The sequence below is a fragment of the Pyxicephalus adspersus genome, chromosome 5 (assembly GCF_032062135.1).
Source record: "Pyxicephalus adspersus chromosome 5, UCB_Pads_2.0, whole genome shotgun sequence".
Lineage (NCBI taxonomy): Eukaryota > Metazoa > Chordata > Amphibia > Anura > Pyxicephalidae > Pyxicephalus > Pyxicephalus adspersus.
In genome coordinates this window covers 5,661,949-5,678,278 of record NC_092862.1, presented here as the reverse complement: position 1 = coordinate 5,678,278, position 16,330 = coordinate 5,661,949, and the positions used below count along the sequence as shown (strand labels likewise).

General features: G+C 42.3%; 1 protein-coding gene across 1 annotated transcript in view; it reads right to left on the bottom strand.

Moving 5' to 3' along the window:
* Window positions 1–15,635, bottom strand: part of PTK2 (protein tyrosine kinase 2) — a 145,896-nt gene extending 130,261 nt beyond the window's left edge. The window contains exon 1 of the mRNA XM_072410626.1: window positions 15,262–15,635. Within this exon, the coding sequence (XP_072266727.1) occupies window positions 15,262–15,412 (151 nt within the window). The 5' untranslated portion in view covers window positions 15,413–15,635. The remainder of the gene's footprint in view (window positions 1–15,261) is intronic.
* Window positions 15,636–16,330: the final 695 nt, after the last annotated feature.

Genomic DNA, 16,330 nt, shown 5'->3' with positions numbered 1-16,330 from the left:
TATCTGTAACCCCTATTTAATGTACATCGCTGCATAATATGTTGGTGCTATATAAATCCTATTTATTAATAATAATAATAGCTGGAAAAGTATTTGAAGAGGTTGATAAGCTCACCGCCTATGAAATGCCACATGACACCGTTCATGACAAAACTGAAGCAGATGTGCAACCCCTGCAAAAATGCCACTTCAACCAATCTCATTTTCTAAATTGTAAAGCTTTGCAGTTACTGATAATTTTGAACAAAATGGCTCAATTAACCGCTGCACAACCATCCATGTAAACACTCTGTTGTATAGGGGATCATAGGAGGAAGATATAAAGACACAGGTGTATGTAAATGTGAAAACCTAAAACATTATAAATGGTGAAATCATGTATGTTGGGGTGGTATCCACCTTCAAAAAAAAGTATTTTAATTGTTTTGTTAAATATATACCAATATTTGTTTATTACATAGGCGGGTTGTGCTTCCTGCTTAGTAATGCTGTGCAAAAACCAGGCTTTATGGTTCTATTTCCTGCTCAGAATATGGCCCAAATCATCAACCTTCAACAAACTAAAGAACAACTTAAAAATGTAGAAACTGAACAGACAGGTTCTTTATTGCAGGTGAGACAGGCCAAGTCTCTTCTGCAATAAGATAAATGGATACCTGCCTTTTCGCATTCCCTCTCTTCTCTCCATACCCTGCAGCAACACCTTCCTCCTTCGGTCCTCTTCCTGGCTCGGGATTCTCAGCCATCTGGAGAGACAGTTCTTGCACATGTGTATGACAGTTCATTGATTATCGGTGGCTCAGTGTACAATATAGAGAACACTGTAAACAGGCACGAGAGTTTGTTTTATAAGGAACGTACCTGCTTGCACTTTTTTACATTTTAGTTCTGGTTTAAGGCACCCTACTTAAATGTACAGTGCTGCATAAAATGTTGGCGCTTTATAAATCCTATTTAATAACCTTCATATTTACAGGGGGTAAAGGGTAAAACCCCTGTTTATTGCTCTGGTGACAACTCTGGATTTTCTCTCACTTTCCAAAGTAATATATAATAAAAATATAATATTTGCATTATTCAAAAAACTACACCAATGGATCCAAAGATATAAATCGGTCATCATACTCTATGAAAGTCACCCCCACCCCACTATGAAGTTGAGGGTCAAAAGTTGAAAAGCATCATAAGGGGTCACTGATTTGCTGCTATGGGAACTGGGATTTGTAAATGCTGCGTCCTAGGAGGCCGAAGCATCATTACATGCCCAGCGAGGCCGGCATTAATCCTTTCTGACAAGTAGGAAGATCAAGAGTGCAATTTGCTAAGAGCTACATGACTGCACGGGACAGAAGGAGTTAAAGTACTCTGGCGGTCACAGCATGCGAAGATGTCGTGATGAATGCGGCGTACGTAATTCCCTCGGTCAGATACACAGTCGTCTATTCACCCATAAATAATTAATGTACAGATGTTGTAAATTGCATTGTCCCCGGCTTGCTATATGAGATGCAATATTATTTGATGGGGCTGCAGACACTCCTTCCCGTTGTGACAACCATACGTCATCGGTGTAACCACTATGGACAGCAAATAGGATGCATGAAGTCAACGGAAATTGCTGGCAACCCAGCACAAAGCCCATTAAAGGAGGTAAAAGGACCCGGATGCGGGACCACTTCACTGCAGAGGCACCAGCATTACCTCATTATACAGAACTCTGCAAAACAACTTAATCCGCACATTACCTGGTACCTGAGCGAGCAAAGTGACTTCGATAAGAACATGCAGCTGAAATACAGATGTGCAAAATGTTTTATCTGCTAAAGACTTTGTAGTTTTAGTGGGGAAGGATCAGAACTATATCTGCTCTTTACTGCAAAGTAAGAGATTTTTCCTTCACTTCCTGTCCCATTGACAAGGATTTAACCAAACAGGAAGGGAAGGAAAGTTTTTGAAAAGAATACAGGTGGCAAAGTATGTTCACACTGGCTATGAGGTTATTAATAATAAACAGTATTTATTTAGAGCCAACATATTACGCAGCGCTGTACAAAGTCCATAGTCATGCCTAATGTCCTTATCATAGTCATATGTCATTATTACAGTCTAAGGTAAATTGTCAGGGGAAGACAATTAACGTAACTGCATGATTTTGGAATGTGAGGGGAACCTGGAGTACCCAGAGGAAACCCACGCAAACATGGGGAGAACCTGAAGATAGTGTCCTAGCCGAGATTCGAACCTGGGACCTAGTGCTGCAAAGGTCAGAGTGTTAACCACTGAGTCACCGTGCTGCCCCAGCAGGTGCGGTGAATTTTCCTTTTTTTTATGCCAGAGAACATGCAGCTTTTCCCGCTGGCGGCTCCATACAGAATGAATAGGGGGCGCAATGAGTGGTACATATAAAAGCGGTCAGAAGTGCAAGTGCTGGTTCTTTAAGAAGCAGGGCTGCAGTGATAGCAACAGGGATTGCTCGATCCCGATGTAGGTCTGAACCCTAAATCTGAAAAAGGTTCCATTTATGGCCACTTCATGTAAAATAACATGGCGCCTCATATGTTGAAGATTTTCATTCACTTACTGTCTGGAGATATCCAGCGTTGCTTGTAAGATCGTTCATTGCTCAATAAACTGCAAGTGACACAGGAAGCTGCAACACTGAACAACGGTGTCACCATGACTATGAAATGGCAAAAAAAGAATTCCTGATCCCACTATTGTTTTACAAATAGTTTTGGCAGCCACCCCTAATATGTTGTGAGAATTTATAGGAGGGTTTTAGTGGCTAAAAATCATAAATATATTTACAAATACTTGATTAAAGAAACATATACAGTTGTCAAATTTATCCAGAGCCCATGAGTTGCATCATGGGTAATATATTCTTTACTAGACATCAAAAACCCCTAGCTTGTGTTGGTAGAATATCTTGTAACTGACACGTTTCGCCCTCTTAGGCTTCCTCAGGGGAATGCATAAGACGTAAAAAAAAAAAAAAGATCGGGTGACGTAGCAAGAGACAAGAAGAAGATGGCAGCGTCCCTGCGCCGGGACAAACAGGAATTCCATGACGACGTGGGACGGGATCGAGGGAAGCACCAATCCCATCAATTGATCTGCATGATTAAAGGTAAGTGTGCTTTTTTATTTTCAGTTTAGTTCTGCTTTATTGTTATTTTAAACAATTGCACTATGCTACCACATACGTATGGTAACACATGGATGTGCTTTTTTCATGTATTTTTAACAGTACCCCAATGCACTGCAATTCACAAGTCGGTGATTTGTGGTGCGCAGTGTAAAAAACAAAGTGCGGGTCCTTTGTATCCTGAATATTGTGCATTGATTGCTCATTCAAAATTAATGATCAGCATAAAAGCCGTGTGAATGTGAGCAGTGTGAATGTGGCCTCAGAGACCTTTATTTCAGAATTCATTTTAACGATGAAGCAAGGAATCACAGAGGATGAATACAACAATAAAACGGCTCTCTGGATTATTTGTAGAAATGAACCAGACGATTTAAAAGCTCAGAGACCTGAGATGCTCAGGATAAGCGTTGGACTTTGGAATTTGCAGGGCGATGTGAACGAGGAACGACACAAAGGGGCAGTGATTGTGCTCGGTCTGCTCCTGGCCCGCAGTTGGTGTTTGTAAACAGTCCCTAGCACCAGAGTTTAATATAGTAACAGCTGTAAGGCCTGGTCAGCGATTCCCTGCTGGAACCCGGAGCCAGGATGAGCGAGGAGATTAAAGATCAGGACAGACAGAGACAAGAGAGAATTAATGACAAGAGGGGAGGATGGAAGAGCAGACAAGGGCTGGAAAAGGAGCAAGTCTAATCCTGGAGATACAGAGTCGATTCTGCAGCCTGGAAGGAAGGAAGGAAGGAAGAACTTCCGCTTTGTGTATAAGAAGCCACAAGGAAATGCTTGCTGCACAAAGGAAAAAATATACATTCACCGGCCATTTAATTAGGTACACCTGTTCAACTGCTGGTGAATGCAAATATCTAACCAGCCAATCACACGGCAGCAGCTCAATGCATTCAGGAATGTAGACATTGCCGAGCATTACAATGGGGAAGAAAGGTGATTTAGGTGACTTTGAACACAGCATGGCTGCGTTTGAGTATTTCAGAAACTGCTGATCTGTGGAGATATTTACACACAGCCATCGCTAAGATTTACAGAGAATAGTCCCAAAAAAATGGAAGATATCCAGTGAGCCCTATTGATGGCCAGACTGAACAAGCTGATAGAAAGATAACAGTAACTCCTGAGGTCTGTAGATGAGATCTCGGAATGCACGACACATTGAAGCAGATGGGCTACAGCAGCAGAAGACTACACCGGGTGCAAATTCCGTTCGCTATAGACAAGCACCTGAGGCTACAATTCACACAGGTTCACCTTGGACAGGAGACGATTAGAAAAACATTGCCTGGCCTGAGGAATCTATTGCAAAATTTGGATAGTAGGGTCAGAATGTGGCATCACAGAATGAAAAAGCATTGATTCATCCTGCTTTGTATCAACGGGCTTGGGCTAGATCTGCAAGGTTTAACAGTGGCCCCTGACATTACCATTGGCCCCACATATAATATAGGGGACAGTCATAGACTTCAGACCTGGTATAGGTGATTGCAGTAAAAGAAGCGACCTGAGACAAGGGGTATGGTATATGAGACTGCTGGAGTCGGGGACATGGTTTAGACAATGCAGTCCTGGCCTCTTTCACAGTAAACTTTGTCAATTGTATAGGAAATGTTTCAGAGTTATTATTTACAGTCACCTGGTGAAATGTCTGCAAACCTCAAGATAAAGTAACTTTTTTTTTTATTTTTTAGAGGGGCTGGGGCCAGATTATCGTGTATTATAATAACTCATTCTAGACAATTACTAATGACTTCAAAAGTGTTTTTAGATTTTTGCAAGTGGCACCAATTCAAGTTTATGGAGGCAGCAGGGGGTACAATCCATGAAGGACAGCAATGTCAAATGAAGGTTAATAGGCGGACCAATTCGAGCCAATTTTAACCAATTTTTGCAAGCTAGTCTGAAAATGTGTTTACTTAGCAATGGCAGCCTGAAAGTGGTTTCTTTTTGTTTTAATATGCTTACAGCACAGCCATCCTGCCAGATATGACTGATCTGCTTTAAGCATCACAACCATTAAAGTTTTCACCTTTATGTATATGGTTACAATGATTATTGTGAATGTAAAATCTACATGTAATTGCGGACATGTTACACTGTACTACAACAAGAGGATCTTTTTTCAAAAAGAGATATTTAATTATTTAAAGGTCATCCTCAATACCCAGTCCTAGAACACCATTTTGCTACAGGCAGGAGGAAGCGTTTATGAAGGGAGAGGGATGGAAGAGAAAAATGGATCTTTCTGCAGCAGAGCTCAGGGAGGAAGGAAGAAGCAGTCACTGGTCCTGATTTATTAAAGCTTTCCAAGGCTGGAGAAGATACACTTTCATCAGTGTGGCTGGGTGATCCAGCAAACCAGGAATGGATATAGCAAATGACTTGGGAAATCCATTTCAGGTTTGCTGGATCACCCAGCTTCACTGATGAAAGTATCTTCTGAAGCCTTGGAGAGCTGCTTCTCTCTTCATTTTGCAGTCACAATGTGGAGAAGAGACTCGCAAGTGAAGGTAAATCATAGAAAGATCAGGTCCCGTGCCTTGCCAGGACTGTATTTTGTAGCAATGTGTGTAAATGGCACTATTGTATGCAAAGGAATAGAAAACCTATAAAATAAATGTAATTCATCTCTGTATTTAGCAATATGCCTAGTAGTTACAATGGAATTCAATATTTCAATGCTGACATGGCTCATTTGCCATGACTATTTTGATTGCTCACCAATCAGAGCTACCTATAACAATAATATGGTAATAACAATAATAATATTCAAGCAATGCAGACATTCTAATTTCAGATATGCCAGATATACCAGGCCTGTCTGTAATGTCTCCAAGCCATACACAGTGTGACAAATATATATCCCAAACTCGCCAACTTGCTTTTCTTCAGGCGAGATCATTTATGTAAGTGAATCTGTAACACCAGCCATACCGACATAAGTCAGCGAGTGACAGAAAGCACTGCGAGCTGCCAAGGGACAGCAAGGCCTCATCAAAATTCCCCCTCTGCAAGTCTTGGGTGTGCAGTATACAATATCAAATTCAGGCAATGCAATACTGCGGGCAAATGTGAGAACTAAGACACATGCACTGAATTCAGGAATGACCCAGCTTAATGTAGGCAAACCCTAAGTATTCTAAATTGAGTGGATAAGTGTTATGCTGGGCACACAGGTGAGATGTATGCTCCAGCAAGCAATTTCCATTTCCCTGATTGATTGGGGAATCTATCACCTTACCACCTTGCACCACCAATGCTAGCCTTGTACTGCTCAAACTGGTACAAAAGCTATATGATCGCTGGCTGCCCACCGCCCCTCAAATGGTACAAAGAACAGCTTTTCCAGACTAATGTTTTGGTGGATAAATGGATAAGGCTGCTAGTTTTTTTTGTTACTTCTAACAAGTAGGCAGCATGGTGCATGGTGGCTCAGTGGTTAGCACTCTGGCCTTTGCAGCACTAGGTCCCAAGTTCAAATCTCAGCCAGGATACTCCGTCTGTGTGGGTTTCCTCTGGGTACTCCGGTTTCCTCCCACATTCCAAAAACATGCAGTTAGGTTCATTGGCTTCCCCTCTATAATTAGCCTTAGACTTCTTAATGAGATATGACTATGGTAGAGACATTAGATTGTGAGCCCCTTGGAGGGACAGCTAGTCACATGACTTTGGACATTGTACAGTGCTCCGTAATATGTCGGCACTATATAAATACTGTGCAATAATAACATAAGTCCTATTAAATTGAACAAAACTACTAAAAACGTTGCATAGTGTATACCCCTATTGGCAAGATTCAGCCCTTTTCAATTTGTATTAGTCATTGCTGTCACCGAAATTAGAAAATTTTATACATATAACCGGAAGAGAAAATATTATATATATATAAATCTCAAGGTTATTATATATTGTGTATTTATATAGCTCCGACATATTAGGTAGCGCTTTACAGTTCATAGTGATGTCACTTGCTGTCCCTCAAAGGAGCTAACAATCTAATGTCCCAATCCTGAGTCATATGTTAATGTTTTTTTGTATGTTAATTTCTAATACAGTCTAATGTCAATTACCTATGTGCATGTTTTTGGAATGTGGGAGGAAACCGGAGTACCCGGAGGAAACAAACACGGGGAGAACCTGCAAACTCCATGCAGATAGTGTTCTGGCCGAGATTCAAACCTGGGACCCAGCGCTGCAAAGGCCAGAGTGCTAACCACTGAGCCACCGTGCTGACCTTTAAATAGGTTCAACCCTTTACAGTGAAAGACATGAGGCACATGGAAGACCTAATAGACTTCAGAAACCAAAGAACAGAAAGTTTTGAATGGTTTATATTTGTGCACCTGGAATGCATTTAGCTGATTTAAACTGAAGGTTTAATTGTGATTTAATGAACATCAAATAACTTGTTTGCTACCTTGCCAAAAAGCCTTAGATATTAGATTGGATAACCACGCAGAATTGGATATTCTCAGTCATTGTGGAACAGATTTGGAGAACAGTAGAGTACGATGAATGTGCAACAATGCTAAGCAGTAACTGCATATACACTGAAGTAACAAGCATTTTACACACATTCATGTTCATTTAAAACTGCCAATTAAAGTCTCTATTAATAAGACCCTGCGGCCCTATAGTTGCCTGGGAATTATAAGTTCCGGCATGGCTTAGCACATGGTACAGGTGCTCCAACAAAGCATGTTTATGTGTGTAATAACAACGTTAGGCACTGCACTGTTATTACCAGTGGCAGGCTCCTGGTACACGGAGGGCCGGGTCACCCTGCTGATCCCAGCAGGATCTAACCAGAGTATAAACAGACTATATTTCATCTGTCCTCTCAAAGGAGTGTTGAGAGAAACGCAGGTTGGCCTGAATGCAAGTGAGCAAAACAAACAACTCTGCGCAATTTAAACAGTTCCTCCCAACTGCATCGATCCAAAGTAAGCAAGCCTGCAGAATCGCTCTGCAAAGTGCTGCAAGGGTTAACCCTGCGCTGAACCCCATGCCAAGGAACCGCATACACACTGCTAGGGTAATTAACTTTGCGAGGGGGGAGAACCGGGGAGCACCGTAGCTCAGTGGTTAGCACTCTGGTCTTTGCAGCGCTGGGTCCAAGCTTTGAATCTCAGCCAGGACACTATCTGCATGGAGTTTGCAGGATCTCCCCGTGGGTTTCCTCCAGGTACTCCAGTTTCCTCCCACAATCCAAAAATATGCAGTTAGGTTAATTGGTTTCCCCCAAAAATTGACCTTAGACTGTATTTAAGATTAACATACAAAAAGAAATTATATGACCATGGTAGGGACATTAGATTGTGAGCCCCTTTGAGGGACAGCTAGTGACATGACTATGGACTTTGTACAGCGCTGTGTAATATGATGATTTCCGCACTTATAACCTCTTCCCATGTGGGGCGCCAAGACTTCCTAGAGTTAGAGCTGCCCCGCTCTCTGGAACTTTCTTCCTTGCCCTATTTTTGTTTCTATTTTGCACAGCTGCATGGTGACAATGCACAGACACACATCGTATGTACCACCGTATCACCGTATGTCTTATGAGGTTATAACACCGCAGGGAACTTCAGACACAAATAAGCTCCTTTGTCAGATGTGGCTTTTCAAGTGCTCATCTACCCTCATCCTTATGCACTTAAGCTATCAGCAGCACAATTTGTGAATTCGAGAAAAAAAAATGATCAGAATAATTGAAGTGCATAATCACTATATGGCAGGAATAAAAATCATCAGCTGTACTAGAAGACAAAATAATGTGACAGGAGCCGACTGGTAATTGGAGAAACACGAGGATTACTTCACTTAAACCTGGAGGAAATTAAAACCGATCAAGTTTCCAAAAGAAACGGAGCACGAAGCTCCCAAAATCACCTTGATATGTACCAGAAAGATCAGAGAGATCAGGGCACTTTGTACTTCTCAGGTCACCAGGTGATTTTTCAAGCAATCCTGTGCCGCTCTCTATTCAGAACAAAGCAACAGAATTGCCTTGATCCTCTCTATCCCCAGCAGCATTATCTTTACGTTCACAGTCTTGTTGCTCAGTTTGAACACCGGGAGGAAAATGTCTCATAGTTAGAGGTATAAAGAGCATGCAACCCACTCCATGTGTGAGGACCAGGTCCTCGCCTCCTCCTGTGTCATTGGTTTTATCCGTCTGTCATTTGCAACCCCTATTTAATGTACAGCACTGCGTAATATGTTGGCGCTATATACAGTTTATTAATGTGCTGATGCTGGGCCTAGAGAGACTACAGCAGCGCGGAGTTCACAAATGGAAGTGATGCTTTGCTTTCTATGTGCAATTCAGAGATTCACCTGTAACTTTTTTCAATGTAATACAATAAAACTAAAGGCTCGTGTATGACAGTCTTGACCTTTATACCATTGAGGAACCCTTGAAGTAGGTTTCAGGTCTTCAGGGAACCCATTCTATAATTACTATATCCACAGCTCACAGTATATTAGCATGGTGTTCAGAAGAACTACTAGACTGTAAGCTCTTCAGGGCAGGGTCCTCTCCTCCTGTACCACTGTGTCATTTGTAACCTCTATTTAATGTACAGCGCTGCGTAATATGTTGGCGCTATATAAATCCTGTTTATTAATAATATTATTAATAATAAAAGAATTCCTCTTACATTTGCTGACCATTGGGAAGAATGTCATCCTTACAGATAAAATAGATGATTGGGGTCACTTAGTCTGATCTGAGAGGCAAAAATTGCTCATTGCTCAAGGAACCTCCAGCAACCTCCGGAGGAACCCTGGTTGGTTGGTTTAAAAATACACATAATCCTCTTACAATGTGATTTATAAGCCTCAGAGTAAACAAAAATGGCTTACAACATCTATTACGGTTTATAAAACTTTGGCAACATACACACCATGTGAAAAATCATGACCTGGTTTACATCTACACAAAGTTTCTGGATTTATCATGCCGCTGAATTCCATATTGCATAATGGCACTGCAGGCTTTAAATAAAATGGGTTTATGGAAAAAATGGATTATCTGATGTTTGCACCTTGAATGGATCTGGACTGATATCACAAAACATCAATGCAAAAAATAAAAAATTTCAATTGCTCACAAAAGCAAACTGAGAAACAAAGTGTAATTTATAGCACTGAACCTGCGCCGGGCTTATCAGCTCAGCACACCGGGCAGGTCACATGACACCATTCAAGACACTTAAACTTATTCAATTATTATTATTATTATTATTATTAATAAACAGGATTTATATAACGCCAACATATTACGCAGCGCTGTACATTAAACAGGGGTTGCAAATGACAGACGGATACAGACAGTGACAGGGGAGTACCCTGCCTCGAATAGCTTACAATCTAGAATTCAAAAAAGCAAAGTGCAGGCACAACTAATCAGATGGAGGATCGAGACTGAATAGGACGAGGAAGAGCATTCCAGAGAGTCGGGGCAACTCTTGAAAAGTCTTGGAGCCGTGCGTGTGATGAGGTTATGAGTGTGGAAGTCATTAGTAGGTCATTAGCAGGGCGAAGAGAGCAGCTAGGGGAGTATTCCCTGGACTACAAAACTACTCCTTTCGTCATCATCATAAAGGTGAGGTGATCTATAGCCAAGAAAGGAAGAGCTGATAACACTGCTTATGATTTCAGAGAAGCGGCGTTGTAGGCTCACAGGATTTTAAGAAATTTATCTCTAAAATTGCATCATATTTAAAAAGATGCAATTTAGGGAAATGGGCATTGCAAAGATTTTTTGCCTAAATATTTCCAGTTCAGCCAGGGCACAAAACTTATGGCCTCAAATCTCAAAAAGTAATTGTGTCAATGACTCAAATTCTCAGGAATTTCTTAGATGACTTTTGTTGTGCAATCTTTGTTTCATGTTTATACTTTTGGACGATCAACTTTCACACAGTATATGTGCCTCTGCTTCTATCCGTCACGCGTGCATCTCACTACAGTATTCTCCACAGAAATGTTATTAAGCTGGCTGGGAAGAAGTTGTAGGCGGTGGTGGCCCCTCTATTGTGACCTAACAAAAACAGCCCGGTGGTTACAGAAAAATGCCGGGAGGTGCACCCAGCTAAAAGGCATTGGGGGGATCACTGCTGTGGGATTTCAATTCTTTATTTCCATCTCCTGTCCTCTTTCTGTCCTGGGAGAAGACATCTATTCCAGTACTCTTCTGGGTGTCAGATCTTTGGCTGGTGATGCATCATATTAAATTCAGTTGCACAATTTCCCATGTCTAACATTGTTAATGTTCATTGTCACTGCCGATCTTGTGCCACTTCATAACTACATGGACTCCAGCAATGACAGCATTGTATTTCGATTTTTGATTTTCTTTATGGTGACAACAGAGGCCTATATAATATTGTAAATTCTTTAGCACAGTGGTCGCCAACCTTTTCGGTCCCGCAGACCACTAAAATTACTAGCTTCGGACCGCACATTTGTGGGGAGCCAGGTGTCACTCAAAGGGGGAGAAACCCCCATAGTGACCTCATGATGCCCAAAACCCCGCCCACTCTCCCATCGCAGATCTGAGCCTGCAATTGGAGAGTGGGCGGGTTGTGTCCAGGGACCCCCCCACTTCCTCAAGCCTGGGATTTGTATGGGGGACACAGTCTGCGGCTCTGGCCAGTGCTTCCCCCTAGTGGGGTCTTTCTCCTGACCCTGTTGGGGGGGGGGCAGAAAGCATTGGCCAGAGCCGCAGGCCACCAAAATTTTCTGGCGGACCACCAGTTGGCGATCGCTGCTTTAGCACATTATTCATATAACACTCTGGCCTTTGTTGTGCTGGGTTCCAGGTTCATATCCCGGCCAGGACACTATCTGCATGGAGTTTGCAGGTTCTCCCTGTGTTTGTGTGGGTGTCCTCCCACATTCCAAAAACATGCAGTTATGATAATTGTCTTCCCCTAAAATTGACCTTAGACTGCATTAAGGCCAATTGACTGAGGTGGGGACATTAGATTGTGAGCCCCTTAGAGGGACAGTTAGTCATATGACAATGGACTTTGTACAGCGCTGCTTAATATGTAGGTGCTACGTAAATACTGGGTATTAATAATAATAATGATGATAACAAAGAGGAATCTGGACACAACCCAGAAGCCCCATCCCCCTCCTCATTACGTATTTTCACCCAAACTGGCATAGCCACACTCACCTCCACATTCAAGATACATTAGAAGGCTACCATTAAATGGGTTTAAATTATAAATGACTGGAAGGACTTTACACATGAATTTACAGCAGCGATGAGGAGGATTTGTGAAATATGTAAAGCACAATGATGGACTGCGGTGTATTAAGGTGAGAGCATCCCCCTAATCTTCGTACATGCCCAGCAACATCGGCCTTTACATCCTCATTTTAAATCCCATTTTAATTAAATTTGCTGCTTTAATCTGAAAGCAGGTGGTGACCTCGAATTCCCAGGCACAGTAAAGATTGTCGGAGGCGAGACGGCAGTCCGTGGCCCTATATGTGTATGAGACCTAATCCCCTTTAATGAGCATCAAAAATTAGAAATCCTGGCTTACGACCAGGCCACCAACTTTAAAGCATGCAGTGACTTCTCTGGAGTCAGCAGGGCGTAAAATGGTCAAATAAAAGACAATACAATTCACCATATACTGCCAAGGGGGGATAATAATCCACAGGGATAGAATTAGTCAAAGTGGAGCCTGAAAAGCCAAAGCGTTTTATGTATATCCGATTCTTTAAATTATAAGATTTCTCTGCCATAATTTTCAGCATGTTCCTGTTCTCTTGGGAGAATTGGGTGATTTTGGGCAATTTTGTGTGTTACAGCACCTCCTGTTACATTCTCCATAATACAAAATATAAAAAGATCCAGGGGGATGATGGGAACATCACACCTAATGCATACACCCAGGAAATCAGTTCAGAGATCGTGGAGCCGGAATATATTATCTATAGCTAGTGTACAAATGTGAGAACCCTTCACATCGGGCATTGCAGGTGCAAAGACCTGACAAGCACTTATAAAGGGTACAGCAGGTGTACGGATTTGGGAAATCAATATAAGAATGGTGGGAATCCCTTATAATGTGCACGACAAGTGTACAGACCCAGGAACTTGACAAAGGAATGGCAGAAATCCCTAGTCAGTACAGCAAAGGTACCTGGGAATTTAGCAGACCTTATAACGGCCACCTGGCAAAGCAGTGAAGGAATAATGGGAGCCCCTTATAATGGGCACAGCAGGGGTAAAAACTTGGGAAGCCTGAACATGGAAGGTGGAAGCCTTCAAATGAGCACAGCAGGTGTATAGACCCAGGGATTCCATACAGGGATGGTACGAAATCTCATAGTGGGCACAGCAGGCGTATAGACCTGGGAACTTTGTACAGGGATGGTATGAACACCTCATAATGGGCACAGCACGGGTACAGACCTGGACACGCAGCAGAGGGAAAGCAGGAACCCTTGCAGTGGCACAGCAGGTGTACAAACCCAGGAACTCAGCACAGGGATGGTATGAACCCTCATAATGGGCACAGCAGTTTTATAGACCTGGAAACTGAGCACAGGGATGGTCGAAACCCTTATAGTGGGCACAGCAGCTGTGCCGAGATTGGCATGTAATTTGGTCTATGCAGGAACAAATTCATTTTAGGTATTTGTAATACGTGGCAGTCACATTTCAAATAATGCAGGCATTGTTTGGTTTACTTCCTTATAACTATAAAACAAAGCATATCAGTGATTATATATATATATATATATATATATATAGATATTACTACAAAAGAGAAATCCTCAGGAGTCCAGGACTGCTACTGTAAAAAGGACTGCTACTGTAAAAATCTTAAAGAGAACCTTTCCCCAAAAGCCCATAAACAAATGTACAAAGAAATAGAACAGAAAACAGATACAAGATAATAAAAACCAATTACAATAAACAGAAACATGGGAGCAGATGATGCTGACTTCTACAAATTCATCAATCCCATTCATGCATTGCAACACAGAACAAACATGCAGCCCCTAAAGCATGACATCTCTATGCTTGGCCAAGGAATTACAAAGCGAAGAAACGGATAAGGATGACAGCCATGGAACTTGCAAAAGGTAAATAGAAGTCAGCAGTTGCAGATTTGCATTCAGCCAATAGGATCTCCTTAAACAAAGCAATATCCATAGCTGAGACAGGGATGTCCTGTTACTGAGAGCCCACAAATGAGCTAAGATTGCACGAAAAGTGCTAATTTTATTCCAGTGGCAGCTTGCTTAACCAATTAGTCTCAGGACAATCAGCAACTTAACCCCTTCCTGTCAAAACAAAAGCTAAAATGGAGCTAGAGAAAAAAAACTTGTCAATAAAAACCAAGCAATATTTTAGAAATACGTTCACACATACATGTTCAAGCATTATATGCAGCTCTAGCAGCCATAGGACCACACAGTCCCTGCTCACACTGCCATCAGGAGTCCACCCAAGTCCCAAAGCACAATACCCGGGGCCTGTCGTATGCAGTGACAGCGATTCCACATGTCTTATCACACGGCTGACACATCCCAGCACAATAAAATGCAGCTTTGCCAATACCCTGACATCTGACAATCCTGTCTCATTTCTCTTCCTTTGTTATTTTTTAATACCACCTATCAATATAACAACGGCTCCAAACATGCAATGCACTGACTCACACAATCCTTCATAGGACAAACAAAAGCCATAACAAACCTTGTGGGCTTCGCAAATTGCAGATTACCACACTGATACCAATGGGTTAACGTAACCCATCCTTTAATGACAACCTCTGCCTGAAAGGTGGTGATTAACCCTCGACAGTCAAGATGCTAAGCAGACATAGAAGGCTTTATTTGAAAAAAAATTGTACCTAGACCTGCAAGGGGTTAAGAACCTGACTGAGCCCTGTGCCATTTCAGCAAATTATCAGAACCTCCCTAGGGTCCAAGCTTGCTCTCCACACGCTGCAGGTGTGAGAAAATTCGGTTTTGCACGGGCAACGTTAACTCGCCGGAAAGGAAAGAGCGCGTCGATGAGATCTGTAGACGCGCAGGCTGTAATTACTGTCTGGTAAGATGAGTACCTTTAGCCCAGCATATCGGAAAGGGACTGCAGCCGCTCTTCTCCATATAGATGACAGCACCTGTCTTTTCTGGGCCCAGACGGCCTGCCAGTTCCAACAACATACACACAGCGGATGGGTAAGCGGTGAATGTCAAGCCAGGAGACGGCATACAATATCCCAGTTCAGTGCTCGGGGGTTGATAGGTAATCCAGACGGAACGGGAACCTCCACTGCATTGCTGCTCTGGTTGTGTATGCGGAATGAGTAGCGGTCAGGATCCAGCACAGACATGAAGGCTACCTTGCAATTACACAATCTGCTCATGCCTCAGCAATGACTGAGAAGGTAGCATGCTTGTTCCTGAATGCAGCCAGTAACGTGACTGTGTGTGCCTGTGATTGCTGCTTCCATTCAGTATGGGGAGAGGGATAAGAGGAGGAGGAGGGTGGTGGGGATGGAAGGAGGAGTGTGCAGGGTATTAGCATACACCTTGTTAATATGCTAATCTCAATCAATTCTGCAGCCTTTTCTGTTTACCATGCAACAAACCCAGCTTGGATTACAAGACACAGCAGTTCGGAGCCTTTCCGATTAAAGGGACACGACCTTAGGGGAAGAGGAAAATGCACAGAATGTACGGAAATGCTACAACACATCCGCACCCCGTCATTCATAAGTCTGTCACTACTCATCTGTGCAAGTGTGGTCATAATGAAGTGGCAACATTTGTACTGCCAGCAGTTCTCACTACAGATACATTGTATCTAGTTTTGATAAAACGCATCTAGTTTTGTTACATTGTATCTCATTGTGATACAATGTATCCAAGCTAGATACACTGTATCCAAATAGATACTATGTGAGAAAACCTCTGCCCTCAGCATGCCCTCCACCCAAAGGGAAACTACAGCAGTGTTTGCCAACCAGTGGTCCGCAAGAAAAGTTTGGTGGTCCACAGAAAAATGTGGACATGATGTTTAACAATGTTTGTGTTTTATTAATAAAACAAAATTAATATTCTAATAAATTCTTATTGCCAAAATCTGATTGGGATGGAGGGAGGAAATGAATACATGGGGTAAAATTG